Source organism: Aulonocara stuartgranti, assembly GCF_965226115.1.
Source record: "Aulonocara stuartgranti genome assembly, chromosome: 14".
NCBI classification, from domain to species: domain Eukaryota; kingdom Metazoa; phylum Chordata; class Actinopteri; order Cichliformes; family Cichlidae; genus Aulonocara; species Aulonocara stuartgranti.
The window spans coordinates 18,634,843-18,650,499 of record NC_138950.1 but is presented as its reverse complement, the minus strand read 5'-3'; the positions used below and the strand labels follow the sequence as shown (position 1 = coordinate 18,650,499).

The window sequence follows — 15,657 nt, the reverse complement described above, 5'->3', positions numbered from 1 at the left end:
TTTTTTTCACTTTTTTTACTCTGGAGGCTTTCAGGCCGGTTCAGACCGCTTTTAGCCCCTGTCTCCCCCTGCATTTTTCACTCGCAGCTGACAAAAGCTTATTAAACACCTGCAGGGCAAAAACTTCAAAGTTACCTATGCGTGCAATCAAGAAGGGCAGGCGAGCAAACAGATTTCAGAATAGCAATTTTACCGGTTGACGTAAGAGGTGGGTCTGGTTGTCCTGGCAACCAATTGGCACTGAAGTGTGGAGCGGCTCGGTGGCCCCGCCCCCTGTACAAATACCCCTATGGCTTTGACGTCAATACACGTCAACCGGAGAACATGATGCCTCTTTGCAAGTCAACTCGTGTGCTCTGTCGCTGATAGAGGCGCCTCAAGCTGAAATATTATAGCTCTATTGTACTGACGAACGTGGTGTGACAGCCCGCAGGCTCAGCAAATGGCCAGCTTCGTATCGCCACACTAGCGGACAGGGTCGCCACAGTGGCGTTCAGGCGGCCGAGGGCGACACAGAAATCAACTTTGTGTATTTTAATGGACACGCTTCGAGCGGCGGCGGCGGCAGCAGCGGCGGTGGCGGGCGGTTTGTTTTCCTTTCGTCTTTATCTCGAGCTGCTCAAGTAAGCCCCAGTCTGCCCCTCGTGTGTCCCTGCACGTCTGGCTGCCTACTACTCTTCCACTCAACAGTCCCGTTTTAGAACAGCATGGTCATGGCTGACAGTGTCCAAAAACCGCTGATCCGGGGTCCGGTCCGAGTGGGCTTCTACGACATCGAGCGCACTTTAGGAAAGGGCAATTTCGCTGTGGTGAAGTTGGCCCGACACCGCATAACCAAGACGGAGGTGAGTGTGTGAGCAAACTAGTTAGCCCGAAAGCTAACTTGTGCTACTGTTTTAGCGGAGTTATATAACTTTTATGCACAAGTTGACACCCCTAGATAGCGAAATGCTCTCCAGCACCGTGCACTAAATAGCATCTTTGGATCACATAACTACCGGCCACTTGGACTGCTCCGGTTCGAGCAACAGCTGGTGTGCCTGAAAGCTTGCAGGTACATGAGCAGTGAATGACTGCACGTTCACCCCTCTCAGCTGACATCACTGCCAGTAAAAATAAATAAATTAAAAAAAAAGGTCTGACCACTAGCGCTGCTGGGAAACACAAACTGCAAACATGCACGTTTGATTATTATTCTTATTTATTTGATTTTCTGCACATGTATCCGTTGGGTTAATGACCCAGACGGTAGCCACAGTACCTACTCAAGAGTGGTTGGTGCCGTATCTGGGGCATGCAGCATGGGTCGGTGGTCCCCTTATGTAATTCAAGTAATGATGTGATTTTTTTTTTAGTTGTTTCTTATCCCAGCACTGCTCAGAGCTTTGTGATGAGCAGGGTATGTCATGCCAAATATGCTGTAATTGGAAAGCAAAGTATTTTGCATGCAGACACTGCTTTTTAGGGGGGTGGGGGGGTCGAGGGTCTTAACTAAGCTTGGAGTGATATTACAAACATTGCACACTCTTAGGTAATGCAGAATGAGAGCAGAGGGAACAGGGCTCGGGGTTTGTGTGAGTGTACTTCTGGTTTTATGTCAGCTTTGTCAGAAGGGCCCTTTCTCAACCAGTACCACGGAGTGCCACGACTTTCTGCTGTAATGACAGAGACACAAGGAATTTGCTGTAAAGAGTGTTCAGTGAGAAAAAGATAAGGGGCAAAGAAAAAAAAAAAAAGCTGTATTGTGTGAGACAGTGATAAGACTGGAGAGTTGCTGCACACTTTGATCTCTGGAGCCTCCAACTGATTACACCATACAGAAAAAAAAAAAAACAGATTTACATCATCCAGGCGAGACCCTTGGTAGGTTTAATGAATAACAAGGCAACAAAATGGCTCTGTAGACTCTTATCTTGTTACTCTGGTTATTAAAGCACGCAAAGTGGCACAGCATTAGTCTAGCCAGGTAATCTGCACCGTGTAACATTAACAGCTCTGTGAATGCAGGTTTTAAGTTCAGGCAAACGTTACACCAGGTGATTTCAGTAAGCGACTACACCTCTCCCTCAGCTGGAGTGGTATTAAAGATGAATGAAAACATGGGTTGTTTTTTAGGCCGGGTTTGGTAGAGGTCACTCAGTGATGGTCAGTATGAAGGACAAATGCAGCTGCCTAGCTCTGGCAGTGGGCCTGGCACTGTTGGTTTTAAAAAAAATTATTTTTATTTTACAGCAGCCAAGGTCGGCCCGAGTGGCAGGCTATTAACTTATGTGATGCCATCTGCCTTGAGAATTTGCCTGGGCACAAGCGATATTAGCATAGTGTAAAGAAAACCAGTGTACTGACACATGAAACGGCAGATGTTGTGTTACGATGTGAATGTGTGGGCATATTCCCGGACAGGTTTATCTCTGTGTAAATAACATACTCTTTCTGTGCGTGGCCCCTGCATGTGATACTGACCCATTCATCCCAGTAAGTACATATTGCAGCTTGTGGCTTTACATACTGTTGAGCCATTCCCTTCTGGTCTTGTGTGTCAAGTTGTACATCTATCCATATCTGATTATAGCGTCATCATGTCTTTCTGCTTTCATTGTATGAGCTAAATTCACCTCTAACTCATTGTCCTCCAGTGACCTTGTGCCAGCACAGTTCACGAGAAGTCTTGTGTGCTGTGTGTGGGTTTAGTTTTGTTGACAATGTAATCAGGTAGCACAGATCTTTTCATGTTAGGTGCTCTGTTGTCCCTCTGTAGCAGACCAAAGATTTTGAATTTCATGCCCGAAGGGTCTGCACAGGTAGCTGGAGTGCCATTAAAAGATTTAGATTTAATCCTGAATTGAACGCCTGCCTGTACGTAGCTAGGGAGATGATAATGGAAAGTGTTAAACCTATCAAAATACCCATTGCTGCTCATCTGTAAGTCCAAACTGTTAATATGTTAAAGGCAGGTCAGTAAGTTATAGATCTGTCGTTAAAATTAAAAGCAAGAATGCATTACATTTCCTTGACTTACTTGAATAATACCACTTCACTGACACAGTGGGCTTGAACCCAAAAACAAAATATGCAGTGCGCCGTGATAGTCGATCACTGCAACTTTCCTGATGAAAAATTTAGTAATGTGAAAAGAATCTGCTGTTTATGTGATCGTCACGCTGCAGACAAAATGCCTGTGATAAGTGCCCGGATGAAAATCCAGTGTCAGACAGTATTATTTTGGAATCAGATAAATCCTCAAACCACATGGCTCTGTAACCCGACTTGCTTTTCTAAGATAGTACCCTATAGTCTGTGCTGCCACATTCTTGTTTTGTCTAAGCAGCTCCAGAAGTCAAATTTATTCAGTTTTATATCATGGAAGAATTGGAAAAATGTTAAATATTCACGTTTCTGAAGCAGTAACTAGATGCTTTTTAGAGATAATTGCTTAAAAGGAACTTGAATAAATAGCCACTATTTTGGTAGCTGATTAGGGCTACTAAAAATCTTTAAAAAAATAAATAAATAAATAAATTCAAAAGCAAAAGTTATATTCCTGTATTTCTTGTTTTGATTTTTATTTGAATTTCCCAGAAAGTCAAAATTCAGACTTTTTCCCCCACTCAGAATTAAGAATTTCTTTTTTGCCCTCATAATTCTGTGTGTGGGTGGGTAAATTAAAAAAAATAAAATAAATCAAAGTCTAATAAATTCTTTGAAAATATAAATTCTGACTCAGAATTCTGAATAAAACATTTAAATCTAAAAACTTGTTGTTTCAGCTCAGTGCTTTAAAATCCTGCCCTCAGGTGAGTTTTCTAGCTCAGTCTAACGGTGGTGTGATTGCCGGGGTCCCCTTTTGTTTACTCGTTCAGCTTCGCTCACAGATGCTTGGAGCACTTCTGATGAAATGCTGTTTATGAGACAATCTAAAGATGAGATGTTAATGTTGCTCTGCTACTTCCCGGCCAATGTTAATCAAAGCCAAGCGTGTTGGAAGTTTTGCGTGTGTGATTTACACTTGTTCGTGTCATTGTGGCCGTGTGTATATCCAGTAAAGCAGATGGTTGCATCAGTGGGATCTCCGATGTAATATTTCATTATTTGAAGGCTGTTTACGGAGGTTTCGGTACAAGCTGTATTTATCTCACGAACAGTTTTCTTATTTCCACAAAAAAAAGGCACAAAGAAACCCCGAAGAGGAGCAGACTGTCCGCCTTTGTTGCTTGGAGAACATTAAATTCCTGTCTGCACTAGTGTTTGCGTAAATCTGGGGAGCTCCTTGTCATTGTCCATCAAACTCTGATGAGCTTTAACAATGACTCCGTTGTGTGTTATTAAGAAACTGATTGTTTACAGTTGTGTTGTTGATGCTTGATTCTGCAGGTGGCCATTAAGATCATCGACAAGACCCAGCTGGATGCCGTCAACCTGGAGAAGATCTACAGAGAAGTTCAGATCATGAAAATGCTGGACCACCCCCACATTATTAAGCTCTACCAGGTGAGTCTTTGGCTTCATTGTGTGTAGCGCAGCATCTTTTGAGTGCCAGATGGGGACTAAACGATTAATCTTTTTCGATGTGCTGATTTCATCTTTCTACTTTGATTTGGACTACAGCATGGCATGATTTTTTTTTTTCTAGTCTCTGGTGCATTTTATGTCTCTCCCAAAAGGAAATATTTGTTAATTGTTATTCCCCTGTGTTGCAATGCTGTGAAGATAAGTAGTCTAGTGTCATTTTTTTTTTTAAACTTAGCGTTTGTCTCCCACTTGACAAGCCTTGATCAAGAGTTTTTCCAGAGATTTATTTCTGTCTTGAGTGCTTAGATCTGACTTTTTCTTTAACCCATCCAATCCCAATCTCTTGCGATTTGTCACAGACACTGTAGAGGTGATGTTGGAAGAATGCCCAGAGTACTGCATATATTTAAACAGGAATTTAACAATTTACGAAAAAGTTTGTCGGAACTTATTAAAAGCGTCATCACACAGGCCCAAATTAACACGCGCTGCTAGAGTGTTTTCTAATGTAAACTTCTGTAATGGGTGCTCTGGCTTAGTCTTTATCATCAATCAGCCCTAACTGTGCAAACAGTCTCACAAAAAAGACAGAAAAAGAACATCATGGGTCAATATTTGTGGTTGGGGAAACAATGTTTTCGGGTGAGTAAGGATAACATGCTTCAGAGTGTGGAGTAATTTGTTGAAAATGTACATTGATGAGGAAATTATGAGTCATTTTTCTTTCACCCAGAAAAGTTTTCCGGAGCCTGTTGATATTACTTTCGTCTTTTGAATGAATACGTGCACTTTTCCACGTCTCCAGTCAAAGTTTATCTTTGTGAAGGCAGCGGCGAGATTGTAATGTGTAATATGCAGTGACTGTGTGGACCCAAAGTAACAGCTGTTGAAGGGCCCAAGAATTTGCAAGGAGACATTTATGTGGAGGAGAACTTGCTGTTGTAGTAGTAGTAGTAGTAGTAGCAGTAGTAATAGTAGTGTGAAAACGCAGGAGCAGTCCAGGTCATATTCTAATGCATAAGCACACAACTGTGGCCTAGCAGAACCTGCCATTGCAGTTAAAGATATGAGTGCATAGTTAATGACTGACTGGCTCTCTGCACTTATTTCATCTCTGTATGTGTTGCACACTGTATGACGATACCAGCGGCAGAAATTTAACAAATTATTTTTGGATTCATCATATGTGACGTGTGTTTTAAAATGAGTTGTAACTGACTGCTCGACTCCAGCACGAGTCACCGCGTCAGTTTGTATTTGCTAAAACAAACTGAAACCACAAATGTTCCGTCAGACCTTAATTCACCATCTGGCAACAACTTTATTTTTCAGCATGCACTGTCAGTGCAGTAAAAGCATACCTGGATTTAAAAAACACAAAACACACACACACTTTGTAGCGCTATCATTCATAGATTGACCTCCCCATAGAATTGTGCGGCACATGAATGTCCTTCAAGAAGCCTGGAGAACTATTCCCAAAGACTACTTAAAGAAATTACAAGAAGGTTTGCCTAAGAGTTCAGGCTGTGTTGAAGAATAAAAAGGATTTTACTTCCAGCTTCAAGCTTGCCTTGTGTACTGTTTTTATTTACGTTTGCACATATTCTTAAATTTTGTGGGCACCATCAGCAAACAATGCCAGTTTGGTGTTTTCTTTTGTTTTTTAATTTGCAGTAAAATGTCTCTTTGCCTTGAGCTGAGATTGTTTTCAGATGAAGTACGTTTCAGTGGTTTCTTCACCAAGTTTATTTTTGGATGATATCATGAGCACAAACCATTAAATAGACAAGAATGCTGAAGAACATGAACTTTTTTCTTCCCCTTCTGCAGACAGAGGAGCCAGTATGTTATACTTCAGTGTTATACTGGTTTACATCTGAATGCACGAGACACAATCCAGAGTTTGATAATTGGACATTTAAGAGCTTTATTTCTCATTTCTCCTATGGAAGGTCAAAAAGTATGTTGTTGAACAAGTGTATTTCACTTTGTACACACTTTTTTTTTTCCTTCTTTTTGATTACATGCTGCTAATTGGGGTGAATGTGATTTGATTTTATTTTAAATGTGGTAATATTAATGTTTTTAATTCATTAGTACTATTAAACCAGAGCACATTATTAGCAGTATGAGCATATACTGAAAATATTTCAGGGAAATAAATCCTGCATCTAAATAATTTCCCATGTGCCACCTGGGCACTTTTACAGCATTCAGATAAATTCAGTCAACTCACAAAATAGTGTTTTCTAAAGTAAACGACCGTGATTGTTGGACTCTCTTGGCGTTTTAGACAGCCGAAGGTAAACTCATTTCACATAGTTACCAAGTTTAGAGGGGACAGGGCCTTCTCTATTGTGGCTCCAAAATTATGGAATAATTTGCCCATGCATGTTAGAGAGGCCCCTTCACTGTCCACTTTTAAATCACGTCTTAAAACCCACTTTTATTCCTTGGCTTTTAACCTCAGTGAGACTTAGTTTCTTTTTTTTAATGCAGTAGTTATTTAATTAATGATTTCACTCTTCTTTTATTTGTTTTTTATTTATATCTCATGTAATTTTATTTTACAGTTCCAATGTACAGCACTTTGTGTCAGCTGTGGTTGTTTTAAAGTGCTTTATAAATAAAGTTGATGATGATGATGATGATGATGATGGCCGCTGCTTTTCACAAAATAACCCTAACCACTGATAACTCAACAGTTTTGGTGATTCAGTTGTATTACATAAGCCTTTGGGTCCTGTTACATTTACTGTGTAGGAAAAGTAAATGAGCGTTCATTATCATTACACAACCATCTGGCACTGTTCCAGCTTTCTGTTGAGTTATTTTGGTGCGTATCATTATTTCCAGCAGCCTAACCATCCAATCAGCGCCGGTCAATTAGTGATTTCCTTTCCAATCTCATAAACTAGGATTGGCTCTGTGGCCCAGAGGAAAGCTGCTGCCAATGAAGGCGCACAAAGATACAGGACAGCGGATCCGGACTCTTGTTTTTCATGTGTCGTGTAGCCTTTTCTTGTATTGGCCCCTGATCTGACTTCCAAACTTTTTTTGTCCATCTTTTAATCCTCTGGCTGTTTTTAGGGCTTCAGCTCTCTGCTTTCGCTCTTATTCCAGTCGATGTTATTTATTGAAAGAGGTTTTGTTATTGAGAGTAATGCCAGTACAATGTGAGTGCTTCATTTGAATATGAGTCATACTAAAGAAAAATGCTTGAATCCATTAAGGATAGTATTGGATTGACCCTGACCCCATGTCAGTACACCGAACACTGCAATCAATGGTTGGTGTGAAAACCCATTCAGTTCATTACATTTAAAGCTATAAATCACTATTTCACAGTGCTTTTATTAAAACAATATACTGTAATGTGATTAATACTAGAGTGGTAGCAGCTGCAATTATTATGTTATTTATTTATTGGGGAGGGTTCCTATCTAACTGCAGTTAGAGGTAACTATAACTGACAGCTTATGCAAGCCAAACATATTTAGTTTTTTGGTTTTGTCAACTAAACTTTTTATTTTCATACTAAAATAATTTTTTAAACTTCAGTTTCCCCCAAAACTACAATAAGTTTTTACTGAAACTGCTAGAAATAAAGTGCTCTTCCACTGGAAGGATGTACAGATGATTAGTTTAAAATGACTTTCTGCACACCCACCTTTACCTGACACATTTTACCTTACCAAACAAAAGCATGTGCAACACAGTTATATGACCAAAAAAACTTAATTTTCCAGTGTGTTGATTACTTCACCAGATAACAGGATATCAGACTTTTTTTCCACTCAGTGCTATTATTTTCCTAATAACTGCTTTATTCCTTTGCTTATAACAAGCCTCCTGTCTTGTCACAGAGGTTTAGCTACTTACTGGCTTTGTTAGCTTCTTTAAGCTAGCAATCTTCTGAAGGTGACTGAAGTGTCTAATTAGATTGATTGTTAGGTTTTCCACATGTTGGTGAACTTGTCTTCACAAGCACGCATGAAAAGGTCCAGCTCATCATCAAGCATAAGTGAAGCTGACCAGCCGATCACAGAGTCCCGAGTCTAGGATGTTGAAAATCAGCAGATTCATGTCATTGTCAGGTCAATAAGTCCCTTAGTTAACAGAGGAAATTAGAGGTGCTCTTTATCACAGTCTGATACTTAAAGTAGACGGTATCTAAAATAATGTTTAATAGATCTTCAAGCGTGAAGTTATCTCAAAGGACAGCCAAAGCAGCCCACAAGCACTAACACACAGTGCATTTCCATTTATTGGTTTTTAAAATTCAAACTATGACATTTTTCAGAATTTACTGCATGTCATCAAACTTTTCAAGCAGGACTGGCTATATCAAACCCCTGTAATTTTGTTTGTCGTGAATTATTCATTGTCTTGTTTACTTACTTTGATCAGAAAGTCCTGATGATGAAAATTGCCTTGCTTTTTATTATTTCCACCACTTAGACTGTGATTGTTGTGCTTGTGATAGTTTTGTTTGTTTGTTTGTTTGTTTTTGTCACAGGTGTCAAAAATCATTCCCTGCAGTTGCACAAGAGCATCACTCTTGTTCACTAATGTGCATTACCTCTAAAATTAAAGTAGAAGAATAAACTGTAGATTTTTATCACATGGCAATGTTGGCACTTCTTGCAGATGTTGCCCAAAACATCTGCTGCATCTGTCTGCCCATAGCTCTGCTGCCTTCCCGGATGTATGAACTTTAGAAAATGACCAACAATATAGGAAGGTAGCAATCCCATGTTTGTGTTATTCATGCACAGGAGAAGCTGTGAGATCAGCCACGGAATAAAAACTGCTCTCTCCCACAGTGGGCATTTTATCTTGTCAAACACGGGTGATTTAATATCATTAATAATGACTACATCTACTCAGGTGGGGCCAGTGCCAGGGCCCCACTACTCTCCATGCTGGTTTACTGGCACGCCGACATGAAACAGAGCCATCGTTAATACTATTAGTTACACCTGTGCTTTTCCTGCTGCGCCAGGTCAAAATGTCTGTTGTGAAAAGGTTTATTTTCCATTAGATGCTGTATTGGCTCTCAACAGAGTACCAATACCCAGATTTAATTCATCAATCGGTTGTAAACAGAGGACAGAGAATGTGTTTGTTACAAAACGAAGACCAACCAAAAAAAGAGGAAGAAAAAGGCTTTAATTTCCTAAATCCATGAATCGGTCAGTGTAACAGATGGAAAATTGATCATAAACAATGAGCGTGGGATTTCTAGTGTGAATGTCTGGCTCGCTGTGTCTGATTCATCCTCTTCTCTGCATCTGACTCTCCCCTCCGCATTTCATTCTATTCATCTCCTGAGTGTTTCTGCTTCTAAATCGGTTCTCCTCCTCCTACACAACACAGCACCGGGTGAGGATGGAAAGGCTTTAAGTACCATTCAGATATACTCAACAACACCAACCGTCCACCTCCATTCTTTTACATGGTTGCCATATTTAGACCCGTGCCATTCATGCATTTAGTTTTTCTCACGATTTTACGAACGCCAGACACTGCAGTTTAAACACACATTGAGCCCTGTAGTCAATTGTGTGATATTTTGGCTATTTTTATCTTTTGGGGGTTTTTTTTTTTTTTTTTAACTACTACTACTTTTTCTTCTTCTTTCTTTTTATTTTTTTTTTTAATTTATTTTTACTTAATCTAATTCTTTTTGTGTGTCTCTTTTCCCCCACCCCCTCGGCCCTGTTCCTTCATCCTCTCCCTCTCTCAGGTGATGGAGACGAAGAACATGCTTTATTTAGTCACGGAGTATGCCAAGAGTGGGGAGATCTTTGGTGAGTGATCTTTTCAAGTATACGATCAGTCTGCCCATTGCTATTTGCGTTCTTCCCATATCAACTGAAAAAAAATGTACTCTATTGCGTCAGTAAGGTTTTTGACAAACAAGGAAGTATCAAAGTCTTGTTGAGCTTGAGTTGCTATTACGGTTATCCCAGCCTCAATCTCAAAGGTCATATGATTGATGCAAATCTGACACGAGTATCCTGTGACCCTTGTCATGTGCTGCTGGTAATTGTTGCAGTAAATGTGCTGACATTTCTTTCCTGCTGTATAAAATGACGTCACCCCAGGCCTGTAAAAGCTGCCAGAGGGCAGCCTCAAAGGGGAATAAGTTCGATTTATTACTATCTGTACTGCAGAATCGCCCACACTGGACTGGTTTACTGCACAAATGTTGAGATAATGCATGTCAAGGAGATAAGATTCCTTTCTTTGTCCTGGCAAGCAACATGTCATTCCTCCTCTTTCATTAAGATGGTACTTAGATTAATTTTCAATGCTCCCTTTGTTCAACTCCCGTGGGATGTTTAAGAGCATTTGTCATATACTTGTACAGGTACAAGAATGGTTTCAATTTATTTTCTTTTTTCCTTTATTTTGTTTTTTTGCACCATACAAATATTAATATACCAGAAACCAAGGAGGTTTTATAGGCGAATCTTCCTTTCAGAATCTGTAAATCAGAGTGAGTCCTTGCAGCTAGTTTTGTGCAACCAAGTTTCCAAAATCCAAAGAGAATTATTTTACTATCACTGAGAGAAAAAAAAAAGTTGCAACGGTTCACATTGAAATCCTTTTTGTTTTCTGTTGATCAGCAGATTTATTTGCCTAACTGCTGCAACTGCGTTAAAGTTTCCTCTTACAAAACAGATCGGTGCACAATTTTGGAAGCTAAAGCTGTAACCAGACTTAATACGCTGTTCTTGATCTTTCAGACGAGCAACAGTCATAAATTTAGCTTTCACTTAAAATGTGGCTGTGCCTGACTGGATGATTGTGGTTTGCAGCTTTGTTTAAAACTGCATAGTGAGTAAAATAAAGTTAATTTTAGACCAAATAACAGAAGAACTCATCAAAGTTATTTCAGAATGACTCATCATTGTGCTTCTTCCACCTAGCTTGAAATTCTTTGGAATTGCTAATCCTGAAATAGCTGTTGGCCAAAAGACCAAAAACCAAACGTACAGAGATTTCTTCATTTACTCGTCAGATGAATGGTGAACAATTCGGATTTCTAAGTCTGAAAGAAAACCAGAAGGCTCAAATGTGAAGGCTAGATAGATTAGGAATGTGCCAATCAAAAAGTTTGTTTCCTGCTGTCATGGTCTCTGATATCTGCCCACACTGACCTGATCGTGGTCTTATATTAATAGGCTGAGGAAGAATCTTTCTTTCATGACAAGCTGTTTTGTCATTTCTTCAAGTAGTCTTCATAAATAGTTTTCCAGGCTTCTTGAAAGATATTCAAAGCTCTTCTTCGATGTTGGCTGCCTTTTGTTCCATTGTCTGTCAAGATGATCCCCCACTGCTCCAATAATGTTGAGGTCTGGGCTCTGGGGAGGCCAATCCATGACTGTTGGTGTTCCATTATGTGTTTTTCTGTCCAGGTATGCTTTTACTGCATTGACGCTGGGTTGGGGATCATTTTCATGTTGAAAAATGAAGCTGTTGCCCACTTTCCACATGGGATTGCATGGTGGATCAAAACCTATTGGTACCTTTCTCCATTCATAAGTCAATCTGTTTTAACAAGATTTGACTGGCTGAAATGGAGCCCTAAACCATGACAGAGCCTCCACCTTGTTTTACAGATTGCTGTAGACACTGTTGTACCTGTCTCATCACCTCCTGTGTCAGTTTTAACCAAAGTTTTCACATTTGGATTCATCACTCAATAACACCTGTTGCCACTATTTTAAAAAAAAAAAAGAAAAAAAAAGAAAAAAAAAAGATCAGTCCTATTCTGGAGTAATTTGACACTCTTCCAGTGAAACCACTTCTCATGAGATTTTTGTAAACAGTAGATGGATCTGGCACTTGATCCATCTACAGCTCTCTTGTCCTGTGTCAGGTCTTTGTTGGATATGTTTTTTTTCTCAAGGACATGACATGGCAAATGCCGGTCATCTGCTATAGATGGTTCATTAAGTTATCAGTTTATTTTAGGTTTGCCACTTCTTTAGTCCTCTACTTGTCCAGTTTCCACAAATGTTTTTAAGGTCACACTGCACACCATGCTGAGATATATCGCATTTGCGATAATATCACGACATGATCAAGTGCAATTTTCTAACCGCAAAGGCTGCGATTATACTCTGGACATGTCCAAATTCATGGGCTGCATCCTCCTGGGGCCGCATTTGTAGACCGATTACGTCACAGCGACGCGCCGAAGGCTGTCCAAATTACTACCATATCCCAGAATTCATAGCGCGGCCCAGCCAAACTCCAGTTTCCAACAATGGCGGCCGCTACTAAGTTTTAAAATTACTCATACTAATCTTTCTGGGTCACAAAATAAACTTTTAACATATTTTCAGGCGAGAAAGTAGTTGTGTAAACATCAAATATCTGCTCGGTTTATCAAGATATCCCATATTTGCAAAAGTGCTTCGACGTTTTCAGAGGCGTCTGCTACCCACCAGCTCGACAGCTAGCCGGGAGCTCGAGGGTTACTGATGCGGCCGAGAACGGCACAACTCCCGGCACATCATTTTCAGATCACCGCGGAGTTTCGCTGCTCGGGTTAAACGTAATATATAAGTCACTTAGACAACCTAAAAATGTTATTGTTGGGCTTTTTTCAGTGTTTTGTTTGTTCGTGAGTAAATCGGTTTGGCTGAGATTAAAGTTATTAGATTAGATAAAATAAAACTTTATTAATCCCCCGGGTGGGTTCCTCCTTGGTTTTCACACAGCTGACTAAACGTCAAACAGAAAACTTATTAAACAGAAGTATGAGACAGTCGAGAATTTACGCCAGTGTCTGGTTATATTTTAGATAGCAAGAAGCAGACGGCCGAGTTTAATAAACTCCACCGAGACAGCGGTGACGCTAATCAGAACTAGCCTTCTGGCTAGACCGTCCAATTTCACGCCTTTAAATTTTAAAGGCGTGTTTGTGTGTGTGTTTATACAATTGCTATTATGTTTGCACTTTATGTGTAATGTTACTGACTGCAGAGATCAGTAAGATGTGTGTATTTTTTATTTATTAGTTTTATTTATTTAATATTATTTTTTAATTGAATGACTGTCTAGTAGTTCACAGATGTCGAAAAACTGAGTGTGGTAAAGCCACTGATTTTGTTTATGTATATTTCTGCAATCTGCACATTGTACTGACTTTCATTTTAATGTTTACACCAGGGTTCCTTGTCAGCACTTTATGCTCAGATGTTTGTAAGCTAAAAATAAACTATTGTGTATGTTCAAATATACTGTTGTGATTGAAGAAGTTAAATAAAAATGTCAGTCATCAATTCATGCATCACCTCATGTCATCATAACAGAGGTCTGTCTTCCAGGAAAGAACAGTTTAAAATTAATGTAATATAGTATTGGCCATACTATATGATGTATTGCTTGTCTTTGTTTAATAATACAGAAGACAAAGACCTTAAAAAATAATCGCATATCGCATCGCAATCGCAATATTGGGGCAAAAAATCGCAATTAGATTATTTTCCATAATCGTTCAGCCCTACTAAGTGTTCAGCTAACAGCTCTTTGGAAATCATCTTGTTGGTACAAAATTACTATATTATGTCTGACAAAATATGTTATCGTTGACATTTTTCATACATTTAACTAATGAAATTGGAATAAATCCAGTTTTTAGTTTTTTTTTGCAACAGGCTGTGCCTAAATATGCAAAATATAAGGAAATGTATTTTGCAAATAAAGAAAGCTAAATGTTTTGCTGTTAGCTTCCTTCATGCTGTCTTAGCTCTCCAACCAGCAACCAGTGCACTGCTGCTTATATGCGGCGCACTGAAAACAAACAACTACAGAGACCAACTAGTATGTAGGTTTATATTTGGCATTTAATGTCTGAATCTAGAAGATACAAAAAATGTTTTTTTAACGTGAGTTTATTAAATTATTCTGTTTTTGTCAGAATCACAAACAAAATACACTGGTGCTGGAAAGGACAGACAAGTCAGAACATATCGAAAATAGTACAGGAAGATAAGAAGTTATCTCAGTCGGCCATAGCACCACACGCGCTATATCGCTGCACAACACACACACTCAGTTTGTACACTTTGTACAGACTACAATCTTCAATCCAGGTTGCTGGACACAAGCCCATAGGCATTTCAGTTTGTTGCATTAATTTATGGATTTTTAATATTTAGGTAAATATAACGAAAATAGTCTTTTTAAAGGATTCTGGAAAAATTCTAATTCAGAAAAAATAATGTAATACAAGTAATTATGAAGAAGTAGAATTATGAACACAAGTGTAGGCCTGTCTAATGTGGACAACCTGTAAGTGGCTCATGATCCAGATAGATTAATGGCCTCACCTGTTAGACAGTCTGAGAATGGTTGCACTTAGCCTGCTTCCAGACACGGGAATTGATAGGATTAGTCAAGTAGCAGTCAGTAGCCTATGATAAGCTTAATAGTCATGTCTTATGTGTGAGTGTATGTTGTTGTTTTATTTATTGTTTTAGTGTCTTTGTAATTCAAAGAGCAGACCAGTGTTCCACTTGTGATGTTGACTCAGCAGCAACAACTACTGCCTCTGTGACCTAGAGAGAGCGGGGAAGCAGACCCAGAAAAACATGAATGAAACGAGTGTGGTTTAAAAACAAGAAGGAAGTACAGAAATGTACAGCAATAAGGATGGAGAGGCTCACATGGTGTTGCAACTAAAACTTGTATTTTGAGCAAACGGCAGTTTCTGCTAAGAGAGTTAAAGGGCGTAGCAACAGGAATTATCCGATTTCAAAAGACTTTTTAAGCCAAAAGACTTTATTTTTTTTCTTTTAAGTAATGGGCATAGAAGCTTGCAGCAAATTTAAATTACATGGCTAAATATAAAAATTTTACATAAAATCATACAATGCTCATATGGACATATGCTATGTGTTCCCCTCTAGACACATAGAATTTTCCATACGGTAGTCTAACTCGTCCCATACTGGAGCGACTGCTGTTGTTTCAAATAAGAACTTAATCTTATGTACAACTCATTTGAGCCAAAAGCTTTGACCGATAAACTGAACTCAGTTTATTTCAATATTAATTTTATCAGTTTATAAACTGCTGCTGGTAGGAGTACATGTTACAATTAGGTCTATAATGTGGCCTAAT

At 39.2% G+C, this 15,657-nt stretch overlaps 1 protein-coding gene across 2 annotated transcripts in view; it reads left to right on the top strand.

Annotated features, from left to right (window-relative positions):
- The first annotated feature begins 266 nt into the window (after positions 1-266).
- The window catches only part of sik2b (salt-inducible kinase 2b), a 55,096-nt gene continuing 39,705 nt past the window's right edge, over positions 267-15,657 (top strand). Inside the window, exons 1-3 of one of the 2 annotated variants that reach the window (XM_082502804.1) lie at positions 267-845; positions 4,372-4,488; positions 10,262-10,325. In XM_082502804.1, the coding sequence (XP_082358930.1) occupies positions 708-845; positions 4,372-4,488; positions 10,262-10,325 (319 nt within the window). In that variant the 5' untranslated portion in view covers positions 267-707. The remainder of the gene's footprint in view (positions 846-4,371; positions 4,489-10,261; positions 10,326-15,657) is intronic. The other variant, XM_082502803.1, reaches the window with a different exon arrangement.